The 20,041-nt window shown below is 36.2% G+C and overlaps 1 protein-coding gene and 2 long non-coding RNA genes across 3 annotated transcripts in view; 2 read left to right on the forward strand and 1 right to left on the reverse strand.

Annotated features, from left to right (window-relative positions):
* Positions 1–7,092, forward strand: part of LOC114306887 (azadirone synthase LFS) — a 175,017-nt gene extending 167,925 nt beyond the window's left edge. Inside the window, exon 11 of the mRNA XM_082892359.1 lies at positions 6,806–7,092. Within this exon, the coding sequence (XP_082748485.1) occupies positions 6,806–6,887 (82 nt within the window). The 3' untranslated portion in view covers positions 6,888–7,092. The remainder of the gene's footprint in view (positions 1–6,805) is intronic.
* On the forward strand, positions 4,498–5,332 carry LOC145801317 (uncharacterized). Its single transcript, XR_014342625.1, has 4 exons — positions 4,498–4,531; positions 4,600–4,658; positions 4,948–5,004; positions 5,309–5,332. It is a non-coding gene; the product is annotated as an uncharacterized LOC145801317 (long non-coding RNA).
* Positions 7,093–9,772: 2,680 nt separating the features above from the next.
* LOC114266112 (uncharacterized) lies at positions 9,773–18,492 on the reverse strand. The gene is made up of 9 exons (XR_014342626.1): positions 12,672–18,492; positions 12,465–12,528; positions 12,129–12,373; positions 11,731–12,016; positions 10,962–11,158; positions 10,797–10,874; positions 10,611–10,685; positions 10,429–10,503; positions 9,773–9,896 (listed from the first exon to the last, which is right to left on the reverse strand). It is a non-coding gene; the product is annotated as an uncharacterized LOC114266112 (long non-coding RNA).
* Positions 18,493–20,041: the final 1,549 nt, after the last annotated feature.

Below are 20,041 nucleotides of genomic sequence, written 5' to 3' on the forward strand. Positions count from 1 at the left end.
GGTATTTCAATTATTAAAGGGGGTGGCAGTGATATTGCAAGAAAACAGAGGGGTATGAGTGTAATTTACCCTTAATTGATTGATAATATCGATAAAGAAATATCGGAACCTCTTATCTTTAGAAATGGAGAATTTGAGAAACGAAGCTCTTGAAGCTCCTTGAGATTTTAAAAACTTCTCTGCACTCAATTGTATCGATCTTTCAAGCCCTGACATTCTTAACTCTGTTTCTTTACTCAAATAGGTACACACTCTCTCTCTCTCTCTCTCTCTCTCTCTCATATATCTGGTTTTTTTGATTGATTGATTGATTATATATGGATCGAAAAATTATTAGTTGGTGTGCTGCGTCACGTGATCATATTCCAAGTTAATCACAAGCCTCTATGCCCTATATTGTTTAGCGGCCCCTCGACCAACCAATAGCATGACCGATTGTTAATGTTCGGTGCTTTAAGTACGATCGGATTATAAGCGGTGTTCAACTTGGGATCTTATTGGCGAATTTACACTTTTGCATCCTATACTTTACCTACAAATTGAGATTTTAGTATAAGTATATTATAGATGATAAGGCTAGCATAGAAGGACTAAAGTGAGATTGTGGTAAAAATATAAGGTTGCATCTTATAGTTTACCGTCAATCTCATTTGATCCGTTGAACTTTTAATTATCTCACTCAACTACTGTATTTTGAGTCAAGTTGCAATTAGGCTCAATCTTATAATAGCATTTGAAAAATTAACTCAAAAATTAACTTGGATGGGTTTGGCTTATAGATTTGGATAGAGATTTAGAAATCCAAATGGTAGGTGAAAATATAACTATATTTCATTTATATTTCACTCTTCTTTTTCTTTTTCTTTTCTTTTTTTTTTTAAATGTCTATCCAAATTGATGATCTAAAAGTGTGAGATTTTAGTAATGTACCTAGATCGTAAGAGCTAGAGTGGAAGGACTAAAGTGAGATTGCGGTAAAAATATAAGGGTGCAAAGTGTAATGAATATTTCTGTGATTATTCTCTATTCGTTTTGAAACGACGCTTGTATATGTGGGGCCAAATTATAACTTGATTCAAAGTCTAGGGATTGACCGGAACAATTAAAAGGTCAAGGGGAAAGTGAGATTGAATGTTAAGTGTAGGGGTATAAACTGTAATTGATTCTTATGCCACTACTTGTTTGGATTATGGGAAAGCAAAGTAAAATTTCTGAATTTTTATGGGTTTTGAACTATGGAAAAAATAAAAAACTTATTTTAACCAACCCAAATAGTACCGTGAACAACCTCTTGAATCAAATATTGAAATCCCATTTATGAATTGAATTTAGGATAAAATGTCATTTTTTATGCTTCTCTTTTAAACTTAACATTTACAAAAATTAGTCAATTTTCTGTGCAGTCAAATGTGGATGATCAAGAGCTTTTGACTGCAATGTCATTATTAGTTTTATTTTTTATTTTCTATTTTTTTTTTTAACCATAAAAATAGGCAATGCCATTGGGTTAGTTAGTATTTAGTTGCTCAATTGTGTTACCATTTCTTTGTATGAGTCAGTCATTGAACTAAAGTACCATATTGTTTTATTTTAATCTCTCTCTTTTTCACACACACACACACACACACACACACACACACACAGTTTTTTGTTAATTGGTTTTTATAGCCTGGCTTATCCTTTGCTTCCTCTCTTTTCTACAGGCATGTTTGGCTTCTGGGTTTTTCTATGTGATCAATCATGGAATCAGCCAGGAATTTATGGATGAGGTTTTTTACCAAAGCAAAAGTTTTTTTGATCTACCAGTTAGTGAGAAAATGAAAGTTCTTAGAAACAAGAAACGTCGAGGTTACATTCCCCTTTTCAATGACCGTTTGGATTCTGTCAATCAAATACATGGTTTGTTCTGCTATCATTTTTCAAGTGTCACACTACTTTTGAGCAATAAGCACAAAAGTGAATATCAGATCAATATGATGTTTTTTTTAATACAAGTTGACATCTATTGTATAGCTTGGTATGTGCATGACATGTATGTGTATATATATGTATATATTGTGCTTGTATGATCATGCCTGTCAAGAAGTGGCTTGAGTGCTAGGAAAATTAGACTTCCGCCTAACATCCCCACATAGTAAGAGGCCTCACTTTTATATAGTTTAATATGATAAATATAAATTTACAATCACACTAACTGTTAAAAAAGTAGGGATAGTTGTCTTAAATTTGCATTTGGAATTTTTGTACAAGATGATATCAATGTTTAAATTTGTTTTGGGAATTGAAAGTTTTAAATTAAGTTTTGCAAGCTGAAGGGAGCACTTCAATTGATATATTGAATAATTAAAGAAAACTAAAATTTCTAATGCATCCTTGATTATAAAATTTCCCCTCCCAAACACACATTAATGTGTACTAATTGGGCCTTGTTTTTTTTTTTATTTATCTATAACAGTTGCATTGCAAAGAAAAAAAAAATTAACATGGGTAAAGCTCAACCTAAGATTGATTAAGTCATAAGAAACAATAAGTGAACTACCCACAATATCAATTACAAATGATATGTTAGAAAACTTGAATGTAATTTGTAATTTTGCATTTGAAAAGAAAAGAAAAATATATTTCAAATGAAAATCTTAAAAAGGCTTCATTTATGTTTTTTATGCCTTAGGCCTCGAACAAACTTGAGCCTATATGCATTCATATATGCTCTTGTTTACATAATTATATTGTTGCCTTCCTACTTTGAGATGCCACCCACATTGTTTTATTTTTTATATTGTCCCATTCTTTTCTTCTTCCAGTTGATCCATATTTCTTGATTTATTGTTGTTTAAATTTAAACTAATTATAATAGAGAGATCCTTGTTTCATAAAAAAGAAAAATATTGATTATCCTATTTTACGGATATAGGAGATTATAAGGAGGGATATTACATTGGAATAGAAGTACCTGAAAACGATCCTGACATAGAAAAGCTATTATACGGACCAAATGTCTGGCCCCCTTCTCGTAAGCTACAAAATCCATTCAAGTCTTAAGAAAGTGCGAAGTATGAGTAGTTCATGCCATGTCCCAATCATCTCTCTCTCTCTCTCTCTCTCTCTCTCTCACACACACACACACACACACACACATCAGAGCTTAATTCAACTTGATGTGATTTAAGCATTTGAGCATTCTACGTGGTATTGGTTTTGTAATCAGTATTAACCCCTTTGGTCTTTTGGCCGTTTGAAAGATATCTTGCCTGGATGAAGGGAAACTATGGAGAAATATCATAGAGAGGCGCTGTAAGTTTTGTTCAAGTTTAATCTTTTTGTAATGAACTTCATATACTACTAGCAGATGTATTTGTTGCTTTGTATCAAACATTATAACTCTCCATGCAGCAAATAGAATTATCTTGTCTTGTTTTGGTGTCTAAGCAGAAATGCTGCATCATATTATTTTCTCATTTTTACCTAATATCAATACCCTATTGTCAATTTAAAAGTATTGCATTAGACTAATAAATCTTGGAAAATATCACATTATGGGAAGGATAACTTCATATCAAATATTGGAAGTTCTATATATACTAAAGAAAGTCTTAGGGATGTGAGCAAAGAGCATAGACTGAAGAACTGCAGAAGAGAACTCATATCTTTATCCCATCTGGTCTTGACGGCACAGTCTGGTGGGTCCTGCAAAGCTTGGTTGACGAGTTTGTCTGTTGTAATTATATGAGCTCATCCCTTGCCATGAAAATTTTATGGTGATGGATGATAATAATATTCTAAGACCATGAAGATTCATATTTATATATTTTCATTACGAAAACTTGGCATGTATTGCTTTTTAATCTATATTGTTCAGACTTTTTAACTTCAATTCTTACATGTTTTCCCAATCACTCTAAGATCTTTTATATTTTGATACATTTTTGGTGATGCAAATTAGCATAAAATATGCTGCATAACTTGAGGAATAATAACAAAGAATTAGGTTGAGTGAATTGTTTTAGCCACTGAGGTATATTTCTAAACACCATTGTTAAATTGGGACATGCATAAAACCAATCCAGATAGTTGTTCTATTGGGAGTTGTTCTCCTTTCCCACTAGAAATTCATTTGTAAAAAAATAGCAATTACGTATCATTCCATTTAAGCCTTGTGACTTGTTCAGCCATGATTTCATGCTTTCAGTTTTATATATATGACATTGTTCATATGATTGTTTATATGCGTGCTAGTGAGGTGGCAAAAGCAATTTCAAGGATCATAGCTCTTGCACTTAACCTCGAGGTTGACTTTTTTGATAGACAAGAAATGCTTGGGAAGCCTACACTATGAAGGTGAAAATTAAATTGAAGATCATGAAATTTTAATGTAATTGATGTCACCTGTATCATGACAAGTGTTTGGTTATTCTTCAGGTAGAGTTTTTGATTCGATGAAGGGAATATGCGGAGCAGGTGCACATTCTGATTTTGGTTTGATAACGCTCTTGGTAACAGATGATGTCTATGGTCTCCAAGTACTGATATAGTTAAGAATTTGAATTGTATTTCTAATATATTTTGTGAGAAAGGGATTGTGATTTCAATTTATTACAGATATGCAAGGATAAGGATGCTAAACCTCAGAAGTGGGAATTTGTAGCACCATTAAAAGGGTTAGTAAATAGAATCTTCAGAGACTTGATTGGTTCCAAAGGCACTGCCTAGGATTGGTTTTCAGTTATCAAAAAATAAAAGGAAGAAAACTTTACATAATTCTGGACAATATTAGACACCTTTATTGGAGCTAGTGTAAGTTTTCTACATGCTTTTGTGATCATGCGCTGAGGTTAAATGAAAGGGACCATGTATTACATTTAGATGCTACAATTTGACGTAGAATGAATCTTTTACTATATTATTAGCATTTTCTTATTGTCTTGATGTTTGAAATCTAACTTTCAGAGCATTTATAGTGAATCTTGGTGACATGCTAGAGCGCTGGAGCAACTGTATTTTCAGGTAATGTACATTTACCAAAGTTCCTAAATGATGGTTTTGTAGCTTCATGACAATCATTCGGATTATTATTATTATTATTATTATTATTATTATTATTATTATTATTATTATTATTCAGTTGTTTATTGTGAGATAATATTGAGTACAATATGGGACATTGCCTTCTTTAGAGCAAAAATTCCAGAACAATAATTTCTCATTGCCACCACCATGAATGCCAATTTTTCTAGTATGTGGTTTGAGTGTTGGGATTATAATTTTATGGTACTTGGGTATCTGTGTTCACTTGCTTAATTTTATCCAGGTCCACGTTGCATCGAGTGCTGGGTAATGGTCAGAAGAGATATTCTGTAAGGCCCCTTTAGAAGCTTTTGAAAGTTCCCTAATTGCATAGCCTACAAGGGATGTTGATAATGAAAAGTTTGCCTTCTTATGCAATATTATCGTCTAACATACACAATGGCCCTTTTTGTTTTTTTGCTTTCATTTTATTCGATTTATTTATTATTATTATTTTTTCAATGAGCAGATTGCATATTTTGTGGACCTAGTCACGATTGTCTTGTTGAATGCTTGCCCACCTGCCAGTCGCAAGATAACCCTCCCAAGTAAGTATCAATTGAACAGGGATAAACTGTTCATACCTGCATTGATCTAAGTATGAAGACATATTAACCATTGATAACTGCAACTGATCTGAGTACACATGATCACAAATTAATTATCACCCACACAATGACGTGAGGACCATTAACGTCATAATTACGTGCAACATATGTGGACAAGTGGGAACCTCTAATTGTACTCCAAAACAATGGTTGGATCCCCCTTCCTTTGTACACCCCATTCTCGAATTTAAATTTTGTTGATTTTCTTTGAACACCCCAATTAATTCCCACCGTACCCGCACCCGTCCAACCTATCGGCCAGCCACCCAGCGCACCAGTGCCACCTCCACCACCCCTTCCTTTCCCTCCCCTTCTCTCCCCACCGCCTGCTGCCCCCTCCCCGCGCTCCCCAATACCCCCCTCTCCTTTCTTCTTGATGCCCCCCACCTCTCTGCAACACCCCACAGCCCTCCTCTGATCTTTTTCTCAAACCCTAATCCCAACCACATCACCCACCATCGTCAAGGGAGAGATAGAGAAAATGGGTAGGAGGTGGGCAATAGGGGGGGAGCCATGGGGGAGTTGCTTAAGTGGGGGGAGGAAAGAGGAGATGGAGTAGATGAGCCTTCATGGTGGTACCGAGGATGGGTAGGGGGCTAGGGGACACGGGAGGGTCTAGCCGGAGCTGGTTTAGGGTTGTCTTTTTTTTGTAATTTGACATAGAGGTAAAATGGTATTAAAAAAGGGGAAAAATTCACTTTTACTCCTTGTGGTTTGAGTTTTGGGCACTTTACCTATCTGTGATTCAAATATAGATGGTTTAATTAATAAAATTTGTGATTAATTTAAGATTAAGTGTATAATATCATAGATAAAGAGGATTAACGTTAACGGATGTTAGATTGCAATTTAGTCCAAACCATAATGGGGCAAATATGCCTGTATTTAAATCACATGTGGGTAAAGTGATCCGGCCTCAAACGATAAGGGGATAAAGTGAAATTTGAAAAAAATACCGAATTTGGGATGTCCAACAATATCTTTGGGATGCATTTAAAGGCTTCCTGGATAACTGAGCTGGTGTCTAATTAAAATTTAAAAGCTTTTTGCATTAATAAAAATGCATAAAGGATATGCTCGGCTTCTTTGTTTTCGTGAAGTTTCTCTATTTTTTACTGCTTCTTTTCCACCAGGTTTCCTCCTATCAAATGTGAAACTTACATGCTCCAGCGGTACAAGGATACTCATGTTGTTCTCGAGTCATACGAAAAATGATTCACCAAACTTTGTTGTCAATATTACTGGGATTTTCGCTTCAAGTGTAGAACACAGAGGTTAGCTCCTTCCTGCCACAATTTGTATGGAAACAGGTTCTCTTAGTTGAATATTGGAGAAATATCATGTAATCTTTTTTTGGTTGCAAATGTAATGTTGATATATATGTAAAACATGTAGGAGAATATGCAAAATATTTATTAAAATTTTAACTTTTTTTTATTTATTTTATTTTTACATTATTTGATCAATTGTAGGATTTTTATTTTGTATGCTACATTTACATTTGAAAGAGTTCACAAAGCAAATAATTAGGTTATGTTGTGTATTGTGGATAAATTAAGTTTTCACTATGGACCTATATTTGGTTAATATATATGTTCCATTAATTTGACATTTGATTAATGGTTGTAATTGCCACAAGTTGCACTACTGTTTGGTAATGTTTTTGTTTTTAATTTTTATTTTTATTTTCTGGAAAATGCAAAATAAATATTTTTGCAAATTATTTATTACTGGAAATGATTTTTGTGAAAATTTTCTAAAAACAATTCACTTTGAAAAAAAATTAAAGTGACTATGTATCCCATCATGTGTTTTATAGGTTATCCGTGTAATTTTCATTCAGATATGACTTATCTCCATGTGAATTGGACCACATCGTTGTCTCATTTGGGCTCACCATATTCTTATTTTGAGTGTGTTTTGAATCTGTCCAACTGTTATTTCTCCTATTCCAGTGGCTATATTTGCTCTCCGATGGTCAAATGAAGATGAGGGATTATAAATAGAAAATCTACATTCATCTACAAGTGAGAGAGAGGATAATCTCCAAAGAGGAGAAAATAAAATAATTTTATACTGTTACTTTCATTTCATCTCTATGAGCTTTAATCGTTTAAATCCAACTCTTTAGGAGTTTATCGTACAAAATGCTTTACGCATTTTTTTTAATCTACAAATCATCTATAAATGGTTGTTACACCCATGAGCTTCATTGTGAGTGTTTGAGAGAGAAACACTTGAGAGATTTGATAACACCAAAAAGTGGGCTGTTTTGGTGAGTTTGTTTTTTGGGATTTTTGGAACAAAATTATTGTTGTAAAAGTCTTGCAAGTTTCCGGTAAACTTGCTGGTGTAAATCTATTAGATGAATAGTGAAAATACTCGAAGGAGAGTCTTGAGGAGTGGATGTAAACTTGGATGGAAACCGAATCACTATAAATCTTGTGTTTGCCTTCTCTCTCTATCTCTCCTTTATATTTATAATTGCTGCTTTGTTGTGCTTTGACTTGATTTGCTCACACACATTATTGCTCATATTTTATATATTCATTCTTTTATTTTACTTGAGCAAGTTAATTTTATTGAATTATTTTATTTTAAGTTATATTTATCAACTTAATTTCCCCTCATGTGTTGTCAACGTGGTGCAACACTATGAAAAAAAGTTCAACCTTGCTCTGTTTGTTACATATATAAGCAAGTTCAAATTAAATTTTTAGGCTTGTTTAATAAACCCAATAAGAGCTCAACTATGCTTGTTACATATATAAGTGAGGTCAAATTAAATTTTTAGGCTTGTTTAACAAATTCAGTAAGAATTCAACTCTGCTCAGTTTATTACATATATAAACAATGTCAAACCAATCTTTTGAGCTCATTTAATAAATGAATCACTCAAGGTTCGAGTCAATTTTTTTTCTTCATTATTGAGTTTCAAACCAAACTTGAGCATAACTTCATTATTAAGTTTCAAACCAAAATCGTTCATTATTGAGTTTCAAACCAAACTCGAATATAATTAATATTAAGGAACTGAGCTGGGCTCAAGCATTAATTAGTATAAATATTCAAGCTCAACTCAAACTTTTCTTTTTTGAGCTAGATAAACAAACCAGGTCAGCTCGGCTCATTTGCCACACTGGCCACTAAGAACTCACAACTATGAACTGAGCTGAGCTCAAGCATTAATTACTATAAATATTCAAGCTCAACTCAAACTTTTCTTTTTTGAGCTTGATAGACAAACGAGCTCAGCTCAGCTCATTTGCCACACTGGCCACTAAGAACTAACAAAGACAAATAGGTCAATGGGGGAAGATACAATTTAACTTTGGGCCAAAGAACACGGGGATTGATTTATTAAAAAACACTGTATTTTATTACAATTACACGTAGAATGCAGTTAGGCTGAAAATCTTTTGTCCAGCTCTGTCGCTCTCTCATATCCTTCTGTTTCGAACTCTCTCTATCATATGATTCAAGTGAAGCTTAGCATCAAAAGTTAGTAATACATCTTGAGAATGACACGCTCGGCATTCCAAATCCTCAATTGAGGCAAGTGGTTGATTCTACAAGTACCACTGCATCGGATGCTTCACAGGTCAGTCTGAATTTCTCTATATTTCCACAGCTTTTGTGACTTCACAGAGACTACTAAACTGGTAGTGAGTAGCAAGTAGAGATTGAAGTTGACAATGTTTAAACTAAAACCAACCTTTCATCCAACCCGACTTTTACTGTAATGGTTCTAATATAAACTCTAAAGCTTACAACACCACAAAAGTTCCGAAACACCATGATTGGAATGTAGAGGGAAAATGAGAGACACCAAACAAGAATATATAAGACTCCGAAGAAACACACTACATTAACTACTAGCCATAGTTTCTGCTCACAATTAAACAATTCATCGGAAGCCTCTGTAATTGGGAGTATACATGCAGCTTTCAGCGTACTTCACCAGAATATCAGGCCGAGGGAGACGCATTGTGAACCCTAGGAAACATTGTGAAAGTCATAAAAATAAACATGCTTCAAGGGGCAATTACAGCAGAGGTAAGACACATGAAGCAACCAAAGGTACACTTACTAACTCACCAGGTTCATATGCTTTAGCAGCCACATTAGAAGCAATGTGGCCAGAGATCTTTCTGATATTAGAGAATGGTGGATAGATCAAACCCTTGTCCAAATTCTCTTTTGTTACTTGCTCAGCCAAAGCCTCTGTTGTTACAAAGGAAAGTAGATGATTTACATACAAAGGTTAACCATTCTATCTATTTGTCGTGCCTGTTGCCTAGAATTGCAATTTAATAGGTTTCACCAAAAGTTTTCTGTAGTGCTTCACACATGATTATGGGCAACCCAGTGTAAAAAACTTATGTTAAAAGGATATCTAGAGAGGGCAAGATGTACAGAGACTGTTTCAATGACTTGAACCTGCGCCACCAGGGACACTAATGGCAAATCGCCCTTACAGAACCAGATCACACATCAAGGGAATAAAACAAACACAAGGTGTTTTTTGAGTTTACATTCTATTGGAATCTGAGTAAACATCTCAGAACTTTTTCTAAAGAGAGTCTATTCATTATTTATGACTTGCATAGCTATGTGACCAGGGGAAAGGGAAAAAAATAATAAAGCATAAGTAAAATGAAATAAATTAAAGGAATGAATTCCTTGCTCTTCAACTAGCAAGTAAATTGTATTCAACTTATAATGTATCTAATTATGTAATATGTAGTGCACTTACAGGCTGCCAAAAGCATTTCATCGTGTACACAAATTGCACTAGAGATGACCAAACCCAAACCAAATCCATTGATCACTAAAAAACAAAAAAACAAAAGGTGCCATCAAAATCAGTTTTTAGTAGCCATCTCAGATGTATTAAGTATATAACACCAAAAAACTGGAAGTATAAAGTAATAGAACCTGGCAAGGTAGATAGAGTTTGCCATTGTATTCGAAAGGGTCAAATGGACTTCCACTGGCGAAAATTGCACGTCCCTTTTTTAGAGCAGAGAAATTTATTAGTTTTGTATTTAAATCCAATCAGACATTACTTTGCATCAAAGCATCAAATTATAGGATAAGAAAAAATGCATGATTAATTTTTACCTGACTCCAGGTGTAAGCTTCTTCAGCTGTGCACTCAGATTGCGAGGTTGGGTTAGAGAGAGCCATAATGAGAGGTTTCTGCATGTCATTCATTTAGAATCTTATTATAAAATTTTGAAGAGAGAGAGAGAGTACGTCATTGAAGGAGGCCATGGCCTCAATCACCTCTTTTGTGAATGTTCTTCCCACTCTAGATGAACCAAATGGACTTCCAAAGGTACACTCACTAACTCACCAAGTTCATATTCTTTAGCAGCTACATCAGTAGCAAATGTGGGCCGAGATCTTTCTGATATTAGAGAATGGTGGATAGATCAAACCCTTGTCGAAGTTCTCTTTTGTTACTTGCCCAGCCAAAGCCTCTGTTGTTACAAAGGAGAGTAGATGGTTTAGATACAAAGGTGAACCATTCTAGCTATTTGTCGTGCCCGTTTGCATAGAAGTAACTTCAATTAAATAGGTTTTGCCAAAAGTTTTCCATTGTGCTTCGCACATGACTATGGGCAACCTAGTGTATGAAGCTTCTGCTAAAACAGGGATCTAGAGAAGATAAGATGTACATAGTCTTTCTTTCATTTTTGAAGAGACTGTGTCTATGACTCAAACCTGTGCTACTAGGGATGCGAATGGCAATCCTTACCATTGAGCCAAATCGCCCTAACAAAACCAGATCACACATCAAGGGAATAAAACAAACACAAGGTGTCATTTAGTTTACATTCTATTGGAATCTGAGTAAACATCTCAAAACGTTTTCTAAGAGTTTATTCATTATTTATGCCCTATATAGATATGTGACTAGAGGAAATGGAAAAAAAAATAAAGCAAAGTAAAATGAAATAAAATAAAGGAAAGAATTCATTTCTCTTCAATTAGCAAGTAAATTGTATTCAACTTATAATATATCTAATTATGTTATATGTAGTGTACTTACAGGCTGCTAGAAGCATTTCATCATGTACACGAATTGCACCAGAGATGACCAAACCCAAACCGAATCCAGGGAAAACATATGCATTATTTGCCTGAATGGATCACAAAAGAAAGAAGAAAGAAGAAAATGCCATCAAAATCAGTTTTTAGAATCCATCTCAGATGTATTAAGGATTTTATACCAAAAAACTAGAAGTACAAAGTAAAAGACCCTGGCCAGGTACAAAGACTTTGCCGTTGTATTCCATAGGGTCAAATGGACTTCCACTAGCAAAAATTGCATGTCCCTTTTTTTAGAACAGAGAAATTTATTAGTTTTACATTTAAATCCAATCAGACATTACTTTGCATTAAAGCATCAAATTATAGGATAAGAAAAAATACATAATTTATATTTACCTGACTCCAGGTGTAAGCTTCTTCAGCTATGCACACAGATTGCGAGGATGGGTTGGAGAGAGCCATAATGAGAGGTTTCTGCATGCCATTCATTTAAACTCTTGCAAGAAAATTTTGTATAGAGAGAGAGAGAGAGAAAGAGAGAGAGAGAGTAGCTCCTTGAAGGAGGCCATGGCCTTGATCACCTCTTTTGTAAATGTTCTTTCCACTCCAGATGAACCAATTAAAACTGTCGGCTTGATAGCCTGATGATATTTGAAAATGAAATACAGTCCAACAATCACTGAGAACTATCTTCTTATAATAAAATCTAGACACAAAGGGAATGCATCAAACCTTGACAGCATCTAAAAGATCCTTAACGGGTTCATGTTCAGGAGCCCAAGGTTATGATTAATCCCTGCAACAAAATCACATGCTATGATTAATGCAAGACACAAGTGCCAAAAAAGGTAAAAGTGGAAACAAAATAAAAATATGAATAGTCATGATAGACTAAATATCCATCATTTAGCAAGGAACCTTCACTAGACTTTTCACTACCTTTGAGTCCACAAGCCAGATCTTCTTATGCATCTCTTCCAAAGGAGCTTCAGTCTATTAACAGACAATAAAATAAGAGAATCACCAACCAATCGTGAGAATATATATTGTATATATGGTATGATTGTGTAAGAATAGGAATCTTTGTATTTCCTTTTTCATTTAGGCTATATAAATCGATGACCTCTTTGTAAACAATACACAATTGAATATACGAATTCTTTTAGAATACTTTCATGGTATCAGAGCCGTGTTCGTAACCTTAGCGCTGTTATCTTCCTCAGTTGTCTCTAATCAGTTATGTGCTCGCAAACCCTATCACCGTCATCTGCCTCAGCCGTCAGTCTGTGTGATCGCGAGCCCTAGCCGTCAGTCTATGTGTTCGCGAGCCCTAGCACGGTCGTCTCCCTCAGCCCTTTCTGCTGAGTCTTGTCGTTGCATCATCGTCGTCTCCCTCAGTCATTTGCTTCACCTCGTCTCATCTCGGATTACATTGTCGCGACCACTGTATCTCTCTCTCTCTCTCTTCTCGTGTAGCCTGGTTTGTTTGGGGTTAATAAACTCAAAATTTATTTTAGATTTATTATTGTTTGACCCAACCCCTTCTTAATATTATAATTCTATAACCCTTGTTTCATTATAATTTTGGACACTAAAACCCAAGCTATTAAGTGCAAACTCACTGGTAACAATTATGCCTATTGGGCTAGTGTTATGAATAACTTCTTTCTTGGTAAGAAAAAATAGGGATATGTTTCTGGTTCTGTTCCTCAGCCATTAGACTAGAATGCAGAAAGATATCTGACTTCCTGTGATACATGGGATTGTGATAATGCCCAAGTTCTGACCTGGTTTCATAATTTTGTGGATGATCGTATTGCAATGATGTTTTCTAAATATACTACTGCCAAAGGAGGTGTAAGATTATTTACTAGGTGTTTATCAGCAGTCTAACTTTGCCAAGCGATATGAGTTGGAAACGGCTATTCAGAGTGTCCATCAATGAGATTAGACTATTTAGGATTTCTATATTGAGATGACAAGTCTCTGGGATCAATTGGCTCGCATGGAACCATCTAGCCTCAAGGTATTAGACATTTATGTTGAGTTTCGAGAACAGGGTCGTTTAGTGTAGTTCTTAACGGCTCTTTCCCCCCAATGTGAGACTATCTGTGGTGGCATCCTTCATCGGTCTCCTCTTCCCTCTGTGGATACTATTGTTCGTGAGCTCCTCTCCGAGGAAACTTGTCTTAAGACGGCCAGACAGACTCTGTCTCCATCTGTCTTCTTGGCTCCTACTCAGCCTTCTCTGCTATCAAACCTCTTTCATTAGCTTCAGCTCACTGCAAAGCCCAAGCAAGGGCCACTAGCCTCTGATGAGTGTGCTTTTTGTCATCAGAAGGGACATTGGAAGTACAATTGTCCCAAGAAGGGTCGTCAGCCTTCTCAGCCACAGTTCCGAGGTCATGCTTTGAGTACTGTTCGCCCTCCTACTACTTATACTACCTCTACTCTAGCTTCTGATCCTGACTTGGCTTCCTTGGGTGCCCAAATTGCCCAGCTTCAGCATCTCTGGTCCATCTCTCAGTCATTTTCATCTGCCTCTGCTCTTACCTCTTTTCATTTAGGTTTGCTTGGGTCCTCTTCAGGTATTCCTTCCTCTGTCTGGCTTTTTTATTCTAATGCCTCTCATCATATGACTCCTCACCTTTCCTTACTCCAAAACTAATGGGTCTGGTATGTCTATCTTATCTATTGAGTTTGTCTTATCCTCTGCCACATCTACTGTTACTATTTCCTCTGTTCTTTATGTTCCTCAATTGTCTGTTAGCTTACTCTCTATCAGTCAGCTTGATGCTTTTGGTTTTGATGTTATCTTTTCTCCTTATGTCTGTTGTGTGCAGGATCAGGTGTCCAAGAAGCAGATTGGGACTGGCTGTAGAGTTGGAGATCTCTATGTGGTGGAAAGTCAGCATCTTCCTCTTTCTACCTCCCCCGTTGCACTTTCATCTTTTCAGTTAGATTCTCAGTCGAGTTAGTTTTATTTATGGCATTCTCGCTTAGGTCATTTGTCTGTTGACCGCTTGCGGTCTTTAGCTCAGTCAGGATTGTTAGGTAATGCTTCTCCTAGTCAAATTAATGAATGTCGATGATGTAAATTTGCTAAAATGACAGCTTTACCTTTTAATAACAATACTTCTATTTCTACTTCCCTTTTTTCTCTTGTACATACTGATGTCTGGGGCCCTTCTCTTGTTCTCACTAAAAGGAGTTCTGCGTACTATGTGTCCTTTGTTGATGATTATACCCGTTATATCTGGGTTTATCTTATGGCTCATAAATCTAACTTCTACCAGATATATCGTACCTTTCAGTCTATGATCACTACATAGTTTGGGGCCACAATTAAAATACTTTGGTCTCACTTGGGTGGGAAATACTTCAAAACTGAATTCTGTGAGTATTTGGCTCTATTGGGTACCATTCACCAAACCTCATATGCTGATACCCCTGCCTAAAATGGTCGTGCTAAGTGTAAACACCATTACCTCTTTGAGACAGCTCAATCTCTCCTTCTTTCTGCCTTTGTTCCGGCACCATTTTGGGGTGAGGCAGTTCTAACAGCGGCTTTCCTCCTTAATTGAATGCCGACTCCCCTACTCTTCAGTCAATCCCCTTATAAAGCTCTATATTCCCAACCTCTCAATTATTCCCTTCTACGTGTTTTTGGGTCTACTTGTTTTGTCTTCCTTCCGCATAAAGATAAGACCAAACTCAGTGCCCGGTCTGTCTTGTGCTTCTTTTTAGGTTACAGTTTTACTCAAAAAGGCTACCGTTGCTATGACCCTGTCTCTCGTCACCTTTATGTCTCCCAGGCATGTTGCCTTTCTCGAACGTTTATCTTACTTTCAGCTTCCCCCTCTCACTACTCCTGTTTCCAAAGAAGATTTGGTTCACATTGACCCATTTTTTTCTGAGGTCCCGTTTGATGAGTACATCTCCACTATTCCTCCTAAGGCCATTCCTACTTCTCTGTCTGCGTCACCCATAGCTCCTTCTCCTCCTTCAGCTTCTTCTTCCCCTCCATTGTTGGTCTATTCTCATTGTCAGGCTCCCCCACGACCAGTTGTCTCTACTCCCGTTGCTGCTCCTTTTGCTTTTGACGACTCTGATCCTGCTACGTACTGATATTCTACTTGTGAGCGTCGTCCTCCAAACAGGTTAGGTTGGTCTAATACATGTTTTTTTTTGCTTCCTATCATAGTTTTTTGTTTGTTATTAATTCTTTTTCAGAACCACAGTCTTACATGGAGGCCTGTCAGGATCCTAATTGGGTTCAAGCTATGGAGGATGAGCTGTTTTCCTTACAGAAGACTAACACTTGGGAGTTGGTTCCTTGGCTTGCTGGTAAGAATCTGGTTGGTTGCAAATGGGTCTATAAAGTTAAGACTCATTCTGATGGTTCTCTCGAGCGCTACAAAGCTCGCTTGGTTGCCAAGGGTTTCTCACAGGAGTATGGTATTGATTATGAGAAGACATTTGCCTCGGTTGCCAAGATGACTACTGTCCGTACCTTGATTTCTATTGCTTCTATTCAACATTGGCCTCTCTATCAGATGGACGTTAAGAATGCTTTTCTTAATGGTCATCTCACTGAGGAGGTCTACATGCATCCTCTTGGTCTTCTCCACTCCTTTGGACAGGTTTGTCATCTTCGGCGTGCTCTGTATGGTTTGAAGTAGTCTCTTCGTGCTTGGTATGATCGCTTTCAGACTGCCGTTACCGAGCTTGGGTTTCATCCTTCTGCTTCCGACTCTGCTTTGTTTCTGAGATATACCTCAGCTGGTTTTGTTGCTCTCCTACTGTATGTGGATGATATGATCATCATTGGATCTAACTCTTCTGCTATCTCTGAGGTCAAGCAACATCTCTTCCGCACCTTTAAAATGAAGGATCTGGGTCCATTGCGGTATTTTCTTGCTATTGAGGTTGCCTCTTTTCCAAAGGGCTATTTTCTATCTCCGGCCAAGTATGCTAATGAGGTCATTCAACATATCGGTATTACTGATACACAGGTTTTTGATACACCTATTGAGCTTAATGTGAAGCTCAACTCTACTGATGGTGTCCCTTTGGATGATCCCACGTTCTATCGTGAGCTGGTGGGTTGTTTAGTTTATTTAACTGTCACTCACTCTGATCTTGCTTATGTTGTTCATGTGGTTAATCAACTCGTTTCTGCTCCTCGTTCTACCCATTGGGCGGCTTTGGTTTGCATTCTTCTCTATCTCCGGGGTACCATCTTTCAGGGCTTGCTGTTGTCCTCTACTTCCTCTTTAGACTTGGTCGCCTATGCTGATTCTGATTGGGCTGGTGATGTTAACGATCGCAAGTCCACCTCTGGTTTCTATATGTTTCTTGGCAATTCCTTGATCTCTTGGAAAAGCATGAAACAAGCAGTTGTTGGTCGCTCTACTACCGAAACTGAGTACCGTGCTATGACTCATGCTACTGCTGAGCTTGTTTGGCTTCGTTGTCTTCTCTCTAATTTGGGTGTACCTCAGTCTTTTCCGACCTCCCTCTGTTGTGACAACTGAAGTACAATTCAGATTGCCCACAATACTGTCTTCCATGAATGGATGAAACACATTGAGATTGATTGTCACTTTGTCCGCCAGCATCTGCAGTCTAGCTCTATCTCGCTTTCTTTTGTCTCCTCGACTTTGCAACTTGCAGACTTCTTCACCAAGACTCACATTACCACTCGGTTTCAGTTTCTTCTTAGCAAACTCTCAGTGTTTTTTGTTAAAACACCTTGGGTTTGAGCGGGGATGTGAGAATATATATTGTATATATGGAATGATTGTGTAAAAATAGGAATCTTTGTATTTCTTTTTTCTTTGTATTTCCTTTTTCAGTCCTAGGTTTAGGCTATATAAATTGATGACCTCTTTGTAAACAATACACAATTGAATATACAAATTCTTTTAGAATACTTACAGCAACCACATGGAGGGTTGCTCTAGACATACTTTAAGAAATAACCTGAAGATAAAGTCCACATGGAAGCAAATGATTACCTGTTTTGACATCTCAAGAGCTATAAACAATTCAGGGGACTACAGTGAGATAGATAAAAATAAATTTGATTATGCATTCTTCTATTGATGACCGATGCTTGATGATCTAGAAGCAGGCTACTGGAAAGGGATGACAAAATAAGAACTTAAAAATTAAAACTGCCTAACCAAAAAGATCCTCCCTCTCTCTCTCTCTCTCTTTTTGACTGCGGGCGGGGGGGGGGGGTGAAATGCAAGACTATCATTATGCTCAAAACTGGGACTACTGAAAAACAATTAGAATGAATGAGGCCTCAATATGAGTAAGAGAGGGAATTCTTCTGCACAAGCTTGTAGAGAGAAAATAGGTCTATAGTGTGAATACGTTAATAAGTTTCCACTGAAGTTATTGGCTGCCCAATATTTCAACCTACGCTTTCCCATGCTCCATATATTTAGTTTTGATTTTCCTCAGAATGCCAAAATATAGATGAGATGAAAGAAGTAAAGCAGTAATTAGATTCTTACTTCTCCAGCACCAAAAAATAAAAATATGTGCTCAACCAAGGTACCGCCAAGTAACTTCAGTACTGCAATAAGACCTGCAAGAACCACTGATGCTGTCCCTTGCAAAATTTAGACAACAACATAGGATTCCAAACCTGGATATCACCATGTTGCCATATACCTGGATATCATCACTGAAGAGAAGATGAGTAGAATCATATTTCTCTAGCAGCTCAAAAGCATTGTGGCTTGCAAAATCTGCAAACTGTAAAGTGATGGTAAGAATCAAACCAATATTAGAACTACATTAACAAGATTAAGCTTTGAAAATATTCAAACTAAAGCTGCAATCCAAACATGGTATAAAAAATTTTCTTAAGAATTTGTCTAGTTGAAAAAATTAGGTTTTTTTTTTTTTTTTTTGGATTTCTAAACTTTCAGATTCATATTTTCTTCTTAGCTTGTGTGTCCGAAGAGAGATATATAGAAGCTCCCAACGTAATAAAGAAATAAAATACTTTTGAGGGCATTTTGATCATTGAAATGAAGGGTTAAAATGTCAATTTAAATATCTATAAGGGAAATTCTATTTCCACACACGTAACACTTAATAAAACTTTATTTTAATGACAATTATACCCTAAAATAAAATGACTATAATGGACGTCAAAATACACCTTTAATATTATATTTCAATTTTCTTTATGTACATCTTTTTAAAACAAAAAAAATCTCAGAATTTTCAAAAGGAAAACCTTTGGCTAGGTCACAGTAAATGTGGATGTACATGGAAATTGCTTCATACCCATTTCTGCACACTCCTCTCATCAACAACAATTGCAAATTCCATGAATTCCCCCAAAACCATTTCCATTTTCTTCCTCTATTTTCGCCTACGTTCTTGAGAAAATTCAATTTTCCCGGCATAAGTTTGCAGTTCAAGCAATTCACGGCCTCGAGCTCTTCGTCTAGCTCTTTTGAATAGAACCCATCTCAAGACCTCGCTGTTCTTCTTGAAGTTGAAGGGTGATAATCTGATTTTTTGCTACTACTATTTGCATCCACACAATACAATTTTTATAAGATCATAGGCAAGTTTGATTGTTTAGTCAACTTTAAAACAAAATGGTAAATGCAATCACAAAATGGAAAATAGGAGATGCCTCACCTTCAACAATGCAATGGAGGGTCTTTAATGGTGTTGTCAATGGAAGACTGTGGTCTTCTTTGTCTGGAATGGAATTGTAGCGGTGGGTCTTCAATTTTCAACAAGTTTGTAAAAGGAGGGTTGAAGTGGTGTAGGTACAATGGTACGAGTGAATGGTATAATTGAAACATTTAGTGTGTGGATTGAGAAGAATAATTAATAATCAAATTAATAAGTGTATGCATTGAGAAATGATATGCACTGAGGTAAGTAGGTGTATGAAAATAGAATTTACCCTTTTTAAGTATTATAAAGGTAAAAATGTCATTTTAAGTTAGTTATCATCATTTTCCATTAGAGCTTGTATTGACACACCAATAACAATCTCAAAACACATCATTAAAGTCTTTAAATATTTATTACAGTAATAACCTTAAGTAAAATTACTATTAAAGACAATCATGGTCATCAAAGCAAATACACACCTCAAAATGCAAAAATTCTCATTGCACACCAAAGTGTTGAAAATGCTATACCCTCTCTTCTCCCCTACTTCCGTAGATTAGTTCTTCTAACAATCATGATAGCTCCTTGAAGTTTTTGGCTTGAAGATTTGACATTCAAAAAAGTAAAGTTGCAACCAGGTAAAGGATGAA

The sequence above is a fragment of the Camellia sinensis genome, chromosome 10, assembly GCF_055761805.1.
Source record: "Camellia sinensis isolate YWXY chromosome 10, ASM5576180v1, whole genome shotgun sequence".
NCBI lineage: Eukaryota > Viridiplantae > Streptophyta > Magnoliopsida > Ericales > Theaceae > Camellia > Camellia sinensis.